Source organism: Myotis davidii, unplaced genomic scaffold, assembly GCF_000327345.1.
Source record: "Myotis davidii unplaced genomic scaffold, ASM32734v1 scaffold299, whole genome shotgun sequence".
Classification (NCBI taxonomy): domain Eukaryota; kingdom Metazoa; phylum Chordata; class Mammalia; order Chiroptera; family Vespertilionidae; genus Myotis; species Myotis davidii.
This window is the reverse complement of record NW_006293088.1, coordinates 9,323,950-9,339,092: the sequence shown is the minus strand read 5'-3', so window position 1 is coordinate 9,339,092 and position 15,143 is coordinate 9,323,950. Positions and strand designations below refer to the sequence as shown.

Genomic DNA, 15,143 nt, shown 5'->3' with positions numbered 1-15,143 from the left:
GCAGAGGGGAGAGCAGGGCCCCAGGCCGTGGCCGCTCTGGAGGCGTCGGGAGACTGAGCAGGCCGCTCACCGTCTAGTCCACTCGTCCCAGAGTCGCGTGAAGCTTTAGCGAAGGGCATAGTGCTCCTTCCGTGACCAGAACACGAGTGGGATGCCTTGAGGCAGAGGCCCCTCTCGATGCCGTCCCGATGGTGCTGTTAGCACAGACCCGTCCAGAGCGCGCGGGAAGTCCTGGAGTAGGTAGATGGGAGACTCAGTGGAATTCTATTTTCTTTTCATTAACTGGAAAATGTGCCCGCGGGTGAGAGGACAGCGGGCAGAGCGGCTCCAGGTTCGAGCCTGAGTCACGGCTGGCCGCGTCCCGGGGAGGAGGCTGGTGGGCCCTCAAGGTCAAGGGGACGATGAAGCATCGGTGCAGCCAGGCCTGGACAGAACCTCACAACTGTTAAGGCCACAGACTGGATGAGACCACCAGGGAGTGTGGATGGGGGTGTCCCCTGTCCCCCCCCCGCCCCCCAGGCCAGCATCAGCCCCTGGAGCTGCCCTGGGCTCACCACCCTCCTGAGCCTGGAGACAGGTTACTCTCCGGGGACACCAGCCCGGAGCCACCGCCAAGCCGACCTGTCAAAGCTGCCCCTCTCACCCCCCAGGCTCACGCCAGGGAAGGGGGAGGAGGGGCCAGGGCTCAAGGCACGGGTTCGAGGCCTGGATTTCCTGCCCAGACCAACCACCTGCCTCCCTGTGTGGCTCCAGGAAACTATTCACCCTCCCGGGCCTCCGTTTCCTGCCCTGGGCAGTGGGGTTGGTAAGAACAGCCTGTGGCTCGGGTGCCGCCAGGACGACACGAACAGCACTGACAGCAGCGTTGCACTCGCCTCCAGCCTCCTCCTCCTCACGCCTCAGTCCTGGGCTCCTCCCCCAACGCCCAGCCTGTCCGTCAGCCTGCCTTGGACCCTCAGTGTCTCCCGCAGAGGGTCTGCCAGGCACCTGGCCCCATCCCAGCCCCAGCCGCTCAGGCTCAGGTTCAGGCTCAGGCTGCCACCAGAGGGCGCGCTCTGAACGGATGGATTGGCCCCAGAACTCCCTGAGCACCAGGATGACTGCAAACTCCTAGCCAGGCAGGGAGCCCCTCCTTCCCAGGCCATGTCCACCCACACACTCACCAGCTTGGTTCATGCTACAGGCACACACGTGCACGCTACACACACACACGCACACGCACACGCACACCAGCGCTGGATCTGCCTCTGCCCAGCACAGCAGGAGGCCCCCTGGGACCGGGGAGGGGTGTCTCAGGCACACAGAGCCACATGCCTCCTGCTGGCCCCAAGGTGGTGGCTGTGGTGCAAGACAGACCCCCTCCTCGTACCCCATGGTGGCTTCCCCGCACGCCAGCCAGACTTCAGAGAAAATGCCAGGCCCCGCGGGTCTGGAGGCACGGGGCGTGCCCTCGTCCCTGCGGTGAGGGACACCATCGGGGGTGCCTGGGGCTTCACAGGCACCCGGGGGTCAGCCAGGGCAGGGGAGGGACCGGGCCCAGGGGTTCTGATGTCTACTATAAACTGCCACCCATGCAGGCGTGGCTCTGTGAGGTCTGGACTCCAGGAAGATTCTAGAAACCACGACTCTTCCAGAAAGGAGAGCAGGTGCTTAAAGGAGCCGTCGGCAGGCCCTCAGCTCAGTCTCTGTCGCCCCCAGCCCTCCCCAGCTGAGCCCCAACACGGCGTTCCAAGGGCCCGGCCCAGGGAGGATTGGGAGTCGGGGGCAGCGAGGCTCCTCCACCAAACTCCCCTCCTGACCCCCAGGGGGCAGCGCCGCATGCAGACGCCAGGCCTGGGCCCCACTCACCCCGTTCTGGCTGTTGCAGTGCCGGGTGCTGATGATGACGCCCGCCTCCTCGATCATCTTCAGGATGGTCCCTCCGTGCACGTTGCCGGCCACGTTGGCGTCGTCGGGCCGCATGATCCTGGGCGGAGGGAAGAGGCAGGATGAGGCCTCTGGGAAGGACGTCCTCACCAACAGTGACAACCGGGGAGAGGACAAAGGGACCGCTGGCTCCCCAAGAAGGAAAAAGACCTCTCCCGTGTTTGGTCCGGGGGTGCAGTTTCCGCGAAGAGAGGAGGGCAGGGCGCCTGCCCCTGGAGCCCCGGCCGGGAAGGGGTGATGGTGGGACCTTTGAAAAGGCAACGAGATGTTGGCACAGCTGCCCCTCCCGGTTCCCATCAACCAGCAGAGCTGAAGGAGCACAGGACACAGGCTGCGGCCCCTCGGAGGACGAACAGACCCGGCGCCACCTCCAGGGGGAGCCCCGAGGAGCAGCTCTGAGACGCAGGGATGCCCAGCCTGGCGGCCTGCAGGGGCGGACCTCCACCAGCTGCCCTGGTGCCACTGGCCACCTCACTTCCCGGGAGGAGGGAAGGGGGCTCCATGGAGTCTCTGAACCCAACAAGCCATCGCAGGCTCCTCCCCGCAGGGACAGGCACTGAGCACGCGCCATGGTTCCCGCACGCCCAGCACCCACCCAGGTCACCAGCCTGCGTGGCCCGCGGGCCAGCGTGGCCCCCACAGCACCCTCCGCCGCCTCCGGGGGGCCTGCTCCCCTCAGCAGCCCGGCGACAGGCAGCCTGAGGGTGGTCCTGGCTCCAGCACCAACGAGCTGGGTGCCCTGGCCAGCTGCCCACACGCTCACCCCTGCACTCCCGGGTCTGTAAACAGGCCCAACTGCCCTCTCCCCACGGGAGGGCTGGGCTGACCACGCGAGAGAACGGGATCAGCGCCACCAGAAACGGAGTCCGCCCGCGGCGACCTTCCGCTCTCCTGAGTATTCAGCCAGCTTACTGCAGGGCCCCGCATCCCGGGCGCTGACAGCTGTCGGTCCCTGTCGCCCAGGCCCAAACAAGTACCACAGCCCATTCAGGGGACCTGGCTTCTCGCCCCCCATCACTGGCGCAGGGGCAGCAGTGCCAGGGTAACCCCCAGAGCACAGGAAAGAAGTGTCACTCGGCCTCTCAAATGTTCACTTAAAAATATTTTGAGCCCTGGATGGTGTTGCTCAGTAGTTAGAGTGTCGGCCTGTGGACTGAAGGGTCCCAGGTTCGGTTCCTGGTCAAGGGCATGTGCCTGGGTTGCAGGTTCATTCTCTGAACCAGTCGGGGCACGTGCAGGAGGCAACCAATCAATCAATATGTCTCTCTCACATCAATGTTTCTCTCTCCATTTCTTCCCCTCCCTCCTCCCACTCTCTAAAAGTCAATGGAAATAATGTCCTCTATTGAGGATGAACAATAACAACATAATAATAACAATTTTGAATCAATGGGTTAAAGACTTGAACGTGGGACCTGAAACCGTAACGCTCCTAGAAGCCAGGCGGCAGGCTGCCTGACACGGGTCTCGGGGATGACTGTTTGGGATCTGACACCAAGAAACAAAGACAGCAGAAGCAGCGTGAGCAGGTGGACGGCATCGAGCGAAAAGGCTTTCAGCAAAATGAAAGGCAACCTAGAGTGGGAGGACGTACTGCAAATCATGTATCTGAGGAGAGGTTAAAATCCAAAATATACAAAGAATTTAAAACATCCCATTTAAAAATGGGCGGAGAAACTAAATAAACCTTTTTCCAAAAAGCACATACAAATGGCCCACAGGTACAGCTCCACACCACTAAGCTTCAGGGAAACAGATCCAAACCCAGAGAGACATTGCCGGGGTCTTGTTCCAGAATCTAGAAGGTTCAGCCATCTGGGTAAGGCTGTGTGTGACTTAATAAAGAGTCCAGTGACTAAATGTAATTTTGAAAGGCATTGGGGGTCAGAGGAGCCTCGCTAAAGAAACTGAGCTCTCCTCGGCTCAGGACCCCATGCTTTTTATTAACACAGTTTGTCCTGAGTCGAGGCAGAGACATACACCTCAAAGGGTCAGGGTTTCATATACAGAGGCGTTGTCAGAATGGGGGAATTAGCCTACGCTGTTCAGGTGTTTGGCCAGTAGGAGGCAGTAACATGTAGATTAAGATGCCCTGAGCTGCTTGGCAGCCAGCAATCAATTTAATGCGTCCTTTCCAGGCTCGGGAAATGCCCTCAGCCATTCCCAACAGGCATAACACATGTGACTCAGCCCTTGTTGAGCCCCAAGTTCCATCAACCTTTCAATGAAACTCTTGCAATTATGACCTGCTGGAACCGGCTTCTGGCAAGACATCACCTCACACCTGTCAAATGGCTGGTATCAGAGACAAGAAACAAGTGAGGTGAGGATGTGGGGAGGGACCCTGTGCGCTGCTGGCGGGGATGTAAATGGTGCAGCCGCCACACACAAGTGTGAAGGTCCCTCAAAAACCTGAACCATAATCCCACTTCTGGGCACGTGTCTGAAGGAAATGAAATCTCTGACTCAGAGATACGGCACCCCATGTTCACTGCAGCGATACTTAAACGTGACAGCCTAAGTCTCCATCGCTGGACGAGTGGGTAACGAAGATGTGGTACACACACCATGGAACACTGCTCAGCCATGAAAGGAGACCCTGCCATTTGCCACCACAGGGATGGGCCTTGAGGGCATGATGCCGAGTGAGCTAAATCGGACAGAGAAGACAGACACTGTATGATCTCACTTACATGTGAAATCTAAAAGCTCAAAATCAAAGGTGCAGAGAAGAGACTGGTGGTTGGGGGGCGGGTGTGTGAAACGGGTGAAGCGGGCCCTCATCGACCAATGGGAGCTCAAGTGGGTAGAGCCTGATGGAGGCTGGATCTGTCCATCAACTCCCCGTGCACAGTTGTCACAGTGATGCCAAGGGCAGGAGTGTCTCTGACAGATGTCTCCACCCATGATTAACCAGGTGTGCTCAAAGTCACTCTCTGCAAAGGAGGTCAGGGTTCAATTCTGGTCAAGGGCACATGCCTGGGTTGCAGGCTTGATCCCCAGTAGGGACCGTACAGAACACAGCCAATCAATGACTCTCTCTCATCATTGATGTTTCTAGCTGTCTCTCCCTCTCCCGTCCTCTCTGAAATCAATCTATATATATAAAAGGCTAATATGCAAAGTGTCCCCTCAAGAGTTCAACCAGGAGACTGGGAGTTCGATCGCTTGCTCTGAAGTGCACTGACCACCAGGGGGTGGTGCAGTGTGAAGGAAGGCCCTGAATGGCCCTGATTGCCGGCCAAGCCTAGGGACCTTACCTGTGCATGAATTTGGTACACCAGGCCTCTGGTATATATATATTTAAAAGGACAGGCATATAGACCAATGGAACAGAACAGAGACCTCAGAAATTGACCCACACTATCACAGTCAATTAATATTTGATAAAGGAGGCAAGACCATACGATGAAGTAAAGGCAGTCTCTTCACCAAATGGTGTTGGGAAAACTGGACAGACACAGACAAAAAGATGAAAACAGACCACCAACTTCACAAGAATAAACTCAAAATGGATAAAAGAGGAGCATTTGATATATGTTGTCAGCTAGGTTCAAATAAACTCATAAAATTAAAAAAAGAAAAAGAATAAAAGACTTAAATGTAAGCCATGAAACCCTAAAACTCCTAGAATAAAACACAGGAGTAAGATCTCAGATATGTCACACAGCAGAATTTTTGCAGATACATCTCCTAGGGCAAGAGAAACACAGGAAAAAATAAACAAATGGGACTACATCAAAATAAAAGGCTTCTGAACAGCAAAAGTAATCACCATCCAAATGAAAAGGGAGCCCACAGTATGGGAGAACATATTTGCCAGTGACAGACTGATAAGCGTTTAATTTCTAAAACATATAACGTATTCATGCAACTCAACAAAAGGAGGACAAATAGTCCAATTAAAAATGGGCAGAGGACCTGAAGAGACACTTCTTCAAAGAGGAAATACAAATGGCCAAGAGATATATGAAAACATGCTCAAAGTCACTAATCATCAGAGAAATACAAATTAAAACAACGAGATGTCACCTCACACCTGTCAGAATGTCTATCATCAACAAATCAACAAGTGGGGGCGAGGGCGTGGAGAAAGGGGAAACCCTCTTGCACTGCTGGTGGGAATGCAGACGGGGCAGCCACTGTGAAAAAGAGTATGGAGTCTCCTCAAAAAATTGAAAATGGAACTTCCTTTTGACCCAGCAATCCCACTTCTGGAAATATATCCTAAAACCCCGAAACACCCATCAGAAAGGATATGTGCACCCCTATGTTCACAGCAGTGTTGTTTACAATAGCCAGGATCTGGAAACAGCTGGAGTGCCCATGAGCAGACGAGTGGATGAAAAGCTGTGGAACGTCTACACAATGGAATCTATGCAGCTGTAAACAAGAGGGATCCCTTTCCCTCGGGACAGCATGGAGGGACCTGGACTATTATGCTGAGTGAAATAAGCCAGTCAGAGAAAGAGAACTTCACTTATATGTGGAATCTAATGAACAAAATGAATTGACCAACAAAGTAAGACCCGAAGCCTGGAGGCATGGAATAGCCTGACATACCTCCGTGTGGGGGTGGGAACACGAGGAGAGATAAACCAGAGAACTTACATACTTACTAGAAGCCCGGTGCACAAAATTCATGCATGGGGGGGGAGGAGGACCCTCAGCCCAGTCTGCACCCTCTCCAATCCAGGACCCCTTGGGGGATGTCCGTCTGCCAGTTTAGGCCCACAGAGATTGGGCCTAAACCAGCAGTTGGACATCCCTCCCACAATCTGGGACCACTGGCTCCTAACTGCTCACCTGCCTGCCTGCCTGATCACCCCTAACTGACCCCCATGATGGCCTGGTCACCCCCAACTGTCCCCCCTGCCGGCCTGGTCGGCCCTCTCCCCGCCGGCCTGGTTGCCCCATGCAGCTTGTTTGGTTGTCTGTTCAGCTGTTTTGGTTGCAACAGTCACTTAGGCTTTTATTATTATAGACTAGAGGCCCGGTGCATGAAAATTCATGCACTGTAGGGGGGTCCCTCAGCCCGACCTGCTCCCTCTCACAGTCCAAGAGCCCTCAGGGGCGGCAAGCGACACCCCCATCACACCTCTCCTGCTGCCACTGTTGGCAGCGCAAGCCTCGGCTGGCCATGGTTACCTGAGCCTTGGGCCCCCCTGGTCAGCTGGGCAGCCAGTCAATTAGCATATTCCCTTCTTATTGGCTGCAGGCGCTGCCATCTTTGAGGCGTGACAGTCAATTAGCATATTCCCTCCTTATTGGCTGTGGGCACCACCATCTTTGTGATGGTGTGAGGGTCAATTAGCATATTCCCTCTTTATTACATAGGATATGCATAGCTCATGGCCTCGGGCAATCAGATGGTGAAGGCCTGGGGGGTGGGTAGGGGCTGGGTGCAGGGGGATAAAGGGGGGAATGGGAGACATCTATAATACTGTTAGCAATAAAATATATATTAAATAAATAAGTAAAACAAAACTATTACTGAAAAAAGAGGAGGGAAATTTGGAGCCACACAGGGAGAAGGCCATATGACAACAGAGGCAGAACCGGGAGTATCGTGTCCGAGAAGGAACACGGCATTGCCAGCTGCCACCAGGAGCTGGAAGGAGGCTTCAGAGGGAGCACGGCCTACCAACGCCTGGACTTGGGGCTTGTGGCCCCGGACGGGGAGCATGCATTTCATTGTTTTAAGTTTCCTAGCCTGTAGTCGTTTGTTATGGCACCACAAACTCATATAGCCTGTCCCCCCTGCAGCCCCCACTCCACCCCAGAGGCCGCAGCATGTGGCCTGGGCGAGCCCCGCCGGCCCTGGGCGTTGATGGCCGCTCTACAGCGGGCTGACCCCTGCCTGCCCGGCTCACAGCTCCCTGGCGCAGGGCCAGCGTCTCTCCTCTGGCTGGGAAATGTCAGCGCTAAAATTAAAACAGGGCTGTGAGCACCATGGTAACGGGCGGGGGCCTTGTTTATCCGACAGTGAAGCCAAAGCATCCATCTGTCACAGGCGGCGGCGGCAAGCACAGCCGAGCCGCGCATCTCAGCTCCCACCTGCACCGAAACCGCGGCCCCAGGGCACAGCTCCCAGGACCCTCCCAGATGGCGGATGGCACTGGAGGCTCCCGGGTCCTGTCCCTTCGGAATTAGGCTCAAACCAGAGAGGCAACCACAGACCCCCCACCCCTCCCGGAGGAGGCACAGGGCAGGGCCTCGGAGGGGCACCCAGGAGGCAGGGTCTGAATGGGGTCTGAGGAGGGGTGGGGGGAGAAGCTAGGTGCCATTCCAGGCAGGAAAGGTGGGGGGCAGGACGGGCGCGCAGTAGACAGCCTGGACCTCAGGTCTGGAAGGCCAAGGCCAGGCGCACATGAGCACAGTCTCTCTGGGGGATGGGGGGGGGCACTGCTTGTCCTCTCCACTTGGCCGCTGACGACGGTTTCTGCAAAGTCCCCTCAACCCCCAGAGACCCCACCACATGCCCCAGAAGAGGCAGGGCCAGGAACAAGCCCTGGGTCCTCCGAGGCCCCCAGGGCAGGCAAGGAACCAGGGGAAGCGCCTGTTCCCAAGAACCCGGCACAGGGCCGAGGCAAGCAGCGCAGCCACGCTCAGCAGACACGGACCCGCCGGCGCGACCAAGGGCAGCGAGACCAGGAGACAAGCAGCTGCGGTCCCCGGTCCGGTCCCGGCTCCGCCCGTGATGGACCCCACTCAGAGCGCGGGTGGTCACCCGGAGGCGGGACTTCCTGTCCTGGCTTTGCTTAACCACCTAAGGTCAGGGATCAGCCGGAATGGGCCAGGCACGGGTGCCCCGCCCTCAGAAAGCCCGCCACCCTGTTGGACACATGGCCACCTCTCCTCTGCCACCTGACAGCATCAAATTGCCCCCACCGGCCACCATGCCCTACACAGGGTGCCTGTGACTGGAGGTCCGTGCTGGCTGGGAAGCTGAGCGGCTGGGACACCCCAGGACCAGGGAGGCGGGGGCATCGGCAGCTGGCATCACCGAGTCACCTACCCTCCCACCGAGAACACCGTCACCGCCTCCTGCCGTGCAGGGCTCCGGGGTCGTCCAACCAGCAAGAGGCTGCCTTGCCCTTCTGAGGAGCTGAACAGAAGCCAGTTGCCATGGAAACCTCACTTTGTAAATAATTACAAGGAAAAAGTAAATCTACAAGCCCTTCGGCTGCCCTGTCAGGAGAGCAAGCAGTCCCAGGGGCCTCGAGGCCTCTGGAGGCCGTGGGAGAGGGCAGCGCCCTGGGGTCTGCCTGGCAGGACCCCACACCAGCCCCGTCCACAGCAGCCGGGCAGGCGGGAGGGCAGGGCTGAGGGCCAGTGAGCTGGTCCCATCAGATGCTTGCCCTGCTTCCTGCTCGAGGGACCTGGCATCTGAGACCATCCCTGCGGCCCCTCCCCCAGCTCCAGGGCCGTGAGCCTGTGCCGGAAGGGGAAGCGGTGTCGCCGGCACCCCACCCCCAACACCCAGACACTTCCCCTTCCTGCGCCTGCTCAGGTGTGCAGGCTGCCCGGAGAGGCCCAGGTCCCTCCCCTCCGGAAGGGCCTGCACTTCTCCCTGCTCCCGCCACCGCCCTCCACGCCCTCCACAGGCTTCAGGAAGAAGGCAATCCGACAGTGAGGGTGGCCCTGGGGCAAGTGAGGGGACTCTGGGAGTGGCATGACCAAGGCTGTGCCCAGCGCCACCCTCCGCAGGGCCCTTTGCCTGGGGAGCCAGCAGCCAGCAATAAAATGGAAAGCCCGCCTGTGTGCCCGGAACAGCTCGCCGGCATGAATGAATGAGTCAGTCCTTCCAAAAATCTGCCACCCGGCCTCGGCTCTGGCACCGGGCCACCTGGCCTGTGGGGCGTCTGGCAGGTGTTGTCGGGAGATACAGTGAGGACAGAATGCTGCTCGCCTGGGCGTGCGCGCTGCGCTCCCGCTCACAGGCCACATCCAGGGGCGCGCACTTCTGCTTCTCTAAATGGCCGTCAGGCCACACGCTTCCTCACGCCAGATCGTTATCGGTGCCCGTGCCCCCTGACCCCCACCCCCTGCGAAAAGAGAAAGGAAACCCCAGACTGAGCTACACCACAGCCCTGGGTTCCTGGCGCTGCCCCAACCCAAACCCAGAGCTGGTGCCGCCGTCCAGGGAGGGAAGTGGCCAGGCCCCCTGGACTGAGCTGTCAGGAATGCTCAGCCGGAAGCCAGGCAGGGCGGTAAGGAGCTGCCGACCACCCAACATGTCGACCTGGGGGGAAGTCAGGGCTGAAAACCTTGCCGGAAAGCCTTCCCCACCCTCATGCACCCCCGTCCCTGAGTCCCCTCAAGTCAGCTGGTTGCTCAGGACCTGTGTGCTTGGCCTGCCCAGGGCAGCAGCCGCCCCTGCCTCCTGCCTCACCCCCTGCTCTTCCCTCCCCTGAGCTCAGAGGCCAGCAGTGCTGCTTCCAGCAGTGGGCTCGGTGCCCCAGGAGGCCGCATGCTGGGTCTGGTCAAGTCCAGGGATCACCTCGGGCGGAGAGAAAAGACCCCCAAGACCTCGGGGCACCCCAGAGCTGAGTGTCTAGATGCCTGAGCTCTTCCCCAGACCCCCACCCTCGCCACCCCAGAGTTTTCTCGCAGCCCCCAACTCACGGCTGGGCCTTCTCCCTGGGAAAGACCTCATCGGCTCGCCTCCTGAAGGACAAGCCGCGCCGAAGCAGGAGCGTGAGCATGGTCTGCCGCCTCCCGGTCCCTCCCGAAGCCTCAGGCAGACGGGGCTGGAGAGGCCCCGTCCTAAAGCGGTGCCCTTTGGACTTGCCCCTCCCTGCGATGTGGACACCCTGCCTAAGCAACCCTGGTTCTCCTCTCAGCATGCCCGGCACACCTCCCACCCGAGGACGTGCCCGACCTTTACCATCCCAGGGAACACGACCATCCAGAAACTGCCATCCCAGGTGACACAACCATCCAGGCACTGACACCCCTGGGAACACAACCATCCAGACACTGACACCCCAGGGAACACAACCACCCAGGCACTGACACCCCAGGGAACACGACCATCCAGGCACTGACACCCCAGGGAACACAACCACCCAGGCACTGACACCCCAGGGAACACGACCATCCAGGCACTGACACCCCAGGGAACACAACCACCCAGGCACTGACACCCCAGGGAACACGACCATCCAGGCACTGACACCCCAGGGAACACAACCACCCAGGCACTGACACCCCAGGGAACACGACCATCCAGGCACTGACACCCCAGGGAACACAACCACCCAGGCACTGACACCCCAGGGAACACGACCATCCAGGCACTGACACCCCAGGGAACACAACCACCCAGGCACTGACACCCCAGGGAACACGACCATCCAGGCACTGACACCCCAGGGAACACAACCACCCAGGCACTGACACCCCAGGGAACACGACCATCCAGGCACTGACACCCCAGGGAACACAACCGTCCAGAACCTGCACCCCAGGGAACACGACCATCCAGACACTGACACCCCAGGGAACACAAGCGTCCAGACACTGACACCCCAGGGAACACAACCATCCAGGCACTGACACCCCAGGGAACACAACCATCCAGACACTGACACCCCAGGGAACACGACCATCCAGACACTGACACCCCAGGGAACACAACCGTCCAGACACTGACACCCCAGGGAACACAACCGTCCAGAACCCGCACCCCAGGGAACACAACCACCCTGAAACACACCGGGCACTTCTCGGCTTCCCACAGAGCCATGTGCTCACTTGGGCAGCACTCCTGTCTCCGGCACCCACGATGCTGGGTGTCCAGGACTCACAACCTAGACCTGCGGCTCCAAGGTTTTTGTTCTGTTACAGCCAAGGCATAGGGCCTGGAACACTCTGGGAATGAACCTCAGCTGAGTGGGAGTTGTGTCACTTCCTGGCACGCTGGTGAGCAAAGGGGAGGGGTGTATGGATGCAAATCATACGTCCGTTTGTTTATCTTTTCTGTTCCATGTGGTCATCAGGAAAACAGGTGAAGCAGACACCGCCCCTAACTTTTGAGGGCACTTTGTCATCAGTCCAGAATGCATATTCTGCTGCTTTGGGGTGAAATGCTCTAAATGTATAAATGCAAAAAAAAAAAAAAATCACAGGAAATAGGAGTTGAAAGAGATCTCGGAAATTAGCTGGTTCAAGTCCCCACTTCTACCTGAGAGGAAAGCGGGGTGCGCAGTAAGAGGCCTGGCCCCGCCGAGGTTAGGGCATGACAAAGGGCTCATACAGGAGCTGGGTCAGGAGGAAGACTGCCGAGGAAGCAGCACCCTCCCTGCCCATAGTCACACTGTCCTGCCCATAGACACACTGTCCTGCCTGGCCAGTGGGGCTCAGTGGTTGAACATTGACCTATGAACCAGGAAGTCACAGTTGGATCCCCAGTCAGGGCACATGCCCGGGTTGCAGTGGGAGCCATACAGAAGGCAGCTAGTCCATGATTCTCTCTCATCATTGATGTTTCTCTCTCTCTCGCCCTCCCCCTTGCTCTCTGAACTCATAATAATAATAATAATAAAAAGACATGCTGTCCTTGCTATCAAAACACCAACCAGAGAAGAGGGAGAGCAAGATATTGAAAACCTATTTGAAGAAATAATGACAGAAAACTTGCCCTACCTGGTGAAAGAAATAGACTTACAAATCCAGGAAGCACAGAGAGTCCCAAACAAGAGGAACCCAAAGAGGTATCATTATTAAAACGCCAAGTGTTAAAGACAAAGAGAGAATCTTAAAAGCAGCAAGAGAAAGACAGTCAGTTACCTACAAGGGCGCACCCATATAACTGTCAGCTGATTTCTCAATGGAAACTATGCAGGCCGTGTGGGCTGGTGCCGGGAGGCGGTGTGTGCCTGCCAGGGCCAGCTGGCCCAGGAGACAAGGTCTGAGGTCTGGGTCCTGGTCGAGGCTCTGCCACACCTGCCACGTGTTCCCAAGTGGTCAGGTTCTTCCCCTGGAACAAGGAGGCTGACGCAGAGCCGAGAGCCCTGGGGCCGTCACCCGACCTTGACTCCTAAGCTCCCAGACCTAGCAAAGCCCCTTTGTGGTTGAGCGCCTGGCCGGCCCGTTCAAGGGACCAACCACGACGCTGCTAAGAGGATACAGGCGGCACAGGCAGGGAGGAAAGGCTCATAAAACACACGGCTGATTTAAAAACAGCAACTTAAACTCAAAATGCACGAAGATCTCTTAAAACTCAACAATAACGAACAACCTCATAGGAAAACGGGCCAAAGCTCTGAACAGCAGCACGCGGAGAAGACACTGGGGGAAGGGTCCCAACGCCGTGGGGCAGGGGCAGCTATCCGCACCTCCTCCCAGGACCAACCGGAGCGACAGCTCAAATAGCGAGCGGTCAGCCTGGGCCACAGCTGGAGAGCAGCTGGACGGAGGCCTCCCAGCCGGGAGTCTACAGAGGAAGCGGCGTGGAGACCGCTCAGAGGCGGCGCTGGCGGAGCGCTGGCGCCACCCCTCCGTGCAGTGAGTCCGCTAGGTCCTGCCCGAACCCGGTCCTGGAAGAGGTGCTGAAGGGCGACGTGGGGGGTTAGGGACTGTGATGGAAGCAGCAGAACCGGTGGACTGTTGGCTTCTGCCAGGGCGCGATGCTCCGGGGAGGGCGCTGCGGTACCCTCCTGTTTGGGAGCTTACGCCACAGCTAAGGGCTTATTACCTAACCCGAGGAAGCCCACTTCCTGCCTCCTGCCTCCTGCCTCCTGCCTCCTGCCAGGCGGTGACTGCAGGCTCTGGAATGCCCTGTCCTGTGGCACAACCAGGGGACAGTGTGGGGAGCTGGTGGCAGTGCCGAGGCCTGAGCTGCTCTGTGGAGATGCGGGAGCAGGAGGGAGTGGATGCGTGTTCGCGTGGCGCCTTCCCCAAGGCCCCTCGCGGTGCAGGGCGTGCTCTCTACGATAAAATTAAAGAATTCCTTCACATCGGCACAGGAGGCAGCGCCTCGGAGACTAAATTGAGAAATGCAAATATTTAACTTGTCAGTACATAAATGACACAGCTGCCTTTTGTACACATTTTGAGTTTGTTATCACTGCCGGTATTTTTAAAGTGGTAATTCTGCAATAAGGCATAAGCTTTCAAGGATTTAAATACTGAAAGTCAGCCGGGCCAGGTAGCTCAGTTGGTTAGAGCGTTGTCCCAATACTCTGAGGTTGCAGGTTTGATCCCTGGTCTGGGTACATGCAAACAGCAACCAATGAGTGCATAAAGGGGTGGAGCAATAAATCGCTGCTTCTCTTCCTCTCAAATCAATAAATTAAAAAATTTTAAATATCAGATAAAAATAGGTTTCCTTCCCACTCAAACTCACTTTAATGAGACAGTTTATTTATAATTAGCGTTATGTTATTTCCATTAGTTTAAAGTACTTTTCTTACTATTATGAAGAAAAATCAAAATGTATCATGTTAAAATATAAGAAATGAAAGTATGTTCTTTTAAAAGGCTATTCTTAAAAACAAAATAAAATTAAGAATAAATAAAATTAAAAAAGATAAAAGGCTATTCTTGCCCAGCCAGCGTGGCCCAGGGGTTGAGCGTTGACCTATGAACCGGGAGGTCATGGTTTGATTCCTGGTCGGGGCACCTGCCCGGGTTGTGGGCTTGATCCCCAGTGCGGGGCGTGCAGGAGGCAGCTGATCCATGATTCTCTCTCATCGTTGATGTTTCCGTCTCTATCCCCCTCCCTTCCTCTCTGACATCAACAAAAACTTAGCTAAAAGGAAGAAAATAGAAAAGATGGCACTGACACTCAGATGGCAGAGCAGCATGAGATGCTCAGCATCACAGGGTCACGGCGAACTGCAAGCTGAAACCCCCGCGCACCGGCGGGCCGGACGCCACTGACAGCAACGCTGTGGGGCCCGCGGACGCTGTGGGCCCGCGGACGTGGAGCGGCAGGAACGCACTGAGGGGCCCACAACACGGTTGCCACTTTGGAAGACTGTCTGGTAATTTCCTACCAAACTAAACATCCTCCTAATTACTGACATTGCATTCTACGTCCATTAATTATATTTTAAAAATGTAAAAATTTAGTAGGTACTTGGAAGCAATTAAAGCAAAACCAAGTCAAAAAAATTATCCTGGACAAAAGCCGCACCGTCTCGAAAAGCCGTCTCGTTGGCTACGGCTGAGGTGACAGCGGGCCGTGCTCCCGGGCCGGTCGCCAACTC

General features: G+C 57.0%; 1 protein-coding gene across 2 annotated transcripts in view; it reads right to left on the bottom strand.

The window, feature by feature from the left end:
* ACOT7 (acyl-CoA thioesterase 7) overlaps window positions 1-15,143 on the bottom strand; it is a 73,150-nt gene that overhangs the window by 50,751 nt on the left and 7,256 nt on the right. For both annotated transcript variants that reach the window (XM_006766760.2, XM_006766761.2), the window contains exon 2: window positions 1,849-1,966. In XM_006766760.2, the coding sequence (XP_006766823.1) occupies window positions 1,849-1,966 (118 nt within the window). The remainder of the gene's footprint in view (window positions 1-1,848; window positions 1,967-15,143) is intronic.